The sequence below is a fragment of the Echinops telfairi genome, unplaced genomic scaffold, assembly GCF_000313985.2.
Source record: "Echinops telfairi isolate 266 unplaced genomic scaffold, ASM31398v2 ScPeMD7_5868;HRSCAF=6743_0, whole genome shotgun sequence".
Classification (NCBI taxonomy): Eukaryota; Metazoa; Chordata; class Mammalia; order Afrosoricida; family Tenrecidae; genus Echinops; species Echinops telfairi.
Genome location: NW_022109767.1, coordinates 1,483,155 through 1,484,814, shown reverse-complemented (window position 1 = coordinate 1,484,814; position 1,660 = coordinate 1,483,155). Strand labels below are relative to the sequence as shown.

The following is a 1,660-nucleotide window of genomic DNA, read 5'->3' as shown; positions in this document are numbered from 1 at the left end:
AAAAACAACTGTGAAAAAATTCCTATACACACTGCACATATCTTACTTTGAAGTGAAAAAACAAACGTGGCAAAAACACCCAGCTGGCCGGATAAATGTCCTCAGCGGGCGGCATGTGGCTTGCCTGGTTTGAGGATGCCTGGTCTATAGAGCCCCTGGTGGCCCAGGCCATATGTTAAAGACTATTGGGACTTTAGACTCTGTTCTTTCGAGAAGCACAACATCCTACATAGGCCACGTCAGAAGGACCCAATGTGGAAACCCCACTAATTGAACTGGGCTTTACCTCAAACTCATCTGTAGCCCTTGGACTGAAGGCTCAAACTCTCTCGTGTGAGAAGGCACAAATGACTGCTCTCCCAAGAGCATACATCGGGAGGATGTGGGGCTTTGGTTTGGACCTCTTGCCTTGAGGATGCCCAATAAATAGTGGCCTGGAGCTACCCTGAATTGACTATTTGAATGCCTCCTTTCTTTATGATGACATGTTTTAATCTGGTAGGTGTGGCCCTGCTGCTGTAAATGAATATTATGGAAAGTTTTGCCCTATAAGCCATCTCTATTATTTGTGTAAATAGTGTCCAGTCACTTAAGAGTTTAATCTGTACAAGTCAACAATTCACGTCTTTCTAGACTCTACATAATCTGTACAAGTCAACAATTCACGTCTTTCTAGACTCTACATAATTTTCTTTTCTCAATAGTGTTTTAAATTGTATACCATTGGCTAAATTAATGACACTATCAGTAGAATTAACTTATGCCCCAGGGAAATGATTGATCATGTTTACTAACATAAAATGACAGTGGTGTCTCTTAGGTGAACCAGAGACATAAATAAACCATAGATATATGAATAGAGTTGGGGCTCACACTTTAATCTACCCCCAATCTAAGAATAATTAGTTCTTGTTATTTAAGTTATTTACAAAATATTGATGCTTATGTTTCAAATGCTCACCAAAAATGTTGAACAGGAATATAAATAGACCATCCAAGCATATAAGCAATATGGCTCCTCATTCAGTTTTGTCGAACATAATAGAACAAAGATGGAAAGGAAATGCATAGGAACAGTAAGTGGCTATATCTGGCGAAGGAAATTTTAGAGACGATCATTTTCTTCTTTTTGCATTTTATCAATGTTTTGATTTTGTAATCAGAAAAAGATATTAAAATGTTAGGTCTTACGCAATCTTGAAAAATTGGGCAAGGAGACATCACTACAGAAACTTCCTATACTCAGTCATTTTTTGTTTTCCTGAAGAGCCCTGTCAGGGGATGTATTGTAGTTTACCTCAGTGGCACCAGGAAAATGGAGTGATTCATTTTTGGTGAGTTCTATCCAAATACCATATATACTCATGTATACGCCCAGGTTTTTCCAGCATATTTTTAATGTAGTTTTGTGGTAAAATCAGGTGCCTCGGCTGATATTCGGGTCGGCTTATACTCGAGTATATATGGTAATGGTTGTCACCAAAGAAATCTAGAAATGCTTATAAAGGAAATTGTTTGCATCCAGCTAAGTGGCCTTTCTCAGATTCTGAACAGTGCCACTACCAGAAGTTAAGTGTCAGGATTTGAAATGATTCTGTTTTCTTTGTACTTTTTGTCTTTTCCAGTTGTATGTTGGGCCATCACTCGTTATTCTCAACGT

General features: G+C 38.4%; 1 protein-coding gene across 1 annotated transcript in view; it reads left to right on the top strand.

Moving 5' to 3' along the window:
* SCGN (secretagogin, EF-hand calcium binding protein) overlaps positions 1 to 1,660 on the top strand; it is a 57,343-nt gene that overhangs the window by 16,450 nt on the left and 39,233 nt on the right. Inside the window, exon 5 of the mRNA XM_004712518.2 lies at positions 1,430 to 1,441. Coding sequence (XP_004712575.1) covers positions 1,430 to 1,441 — 12 coding nt within the window. The remainder of the gene's footprint in view (positions 1 to 1,429; positions 1,442 to 1,660) is intronic.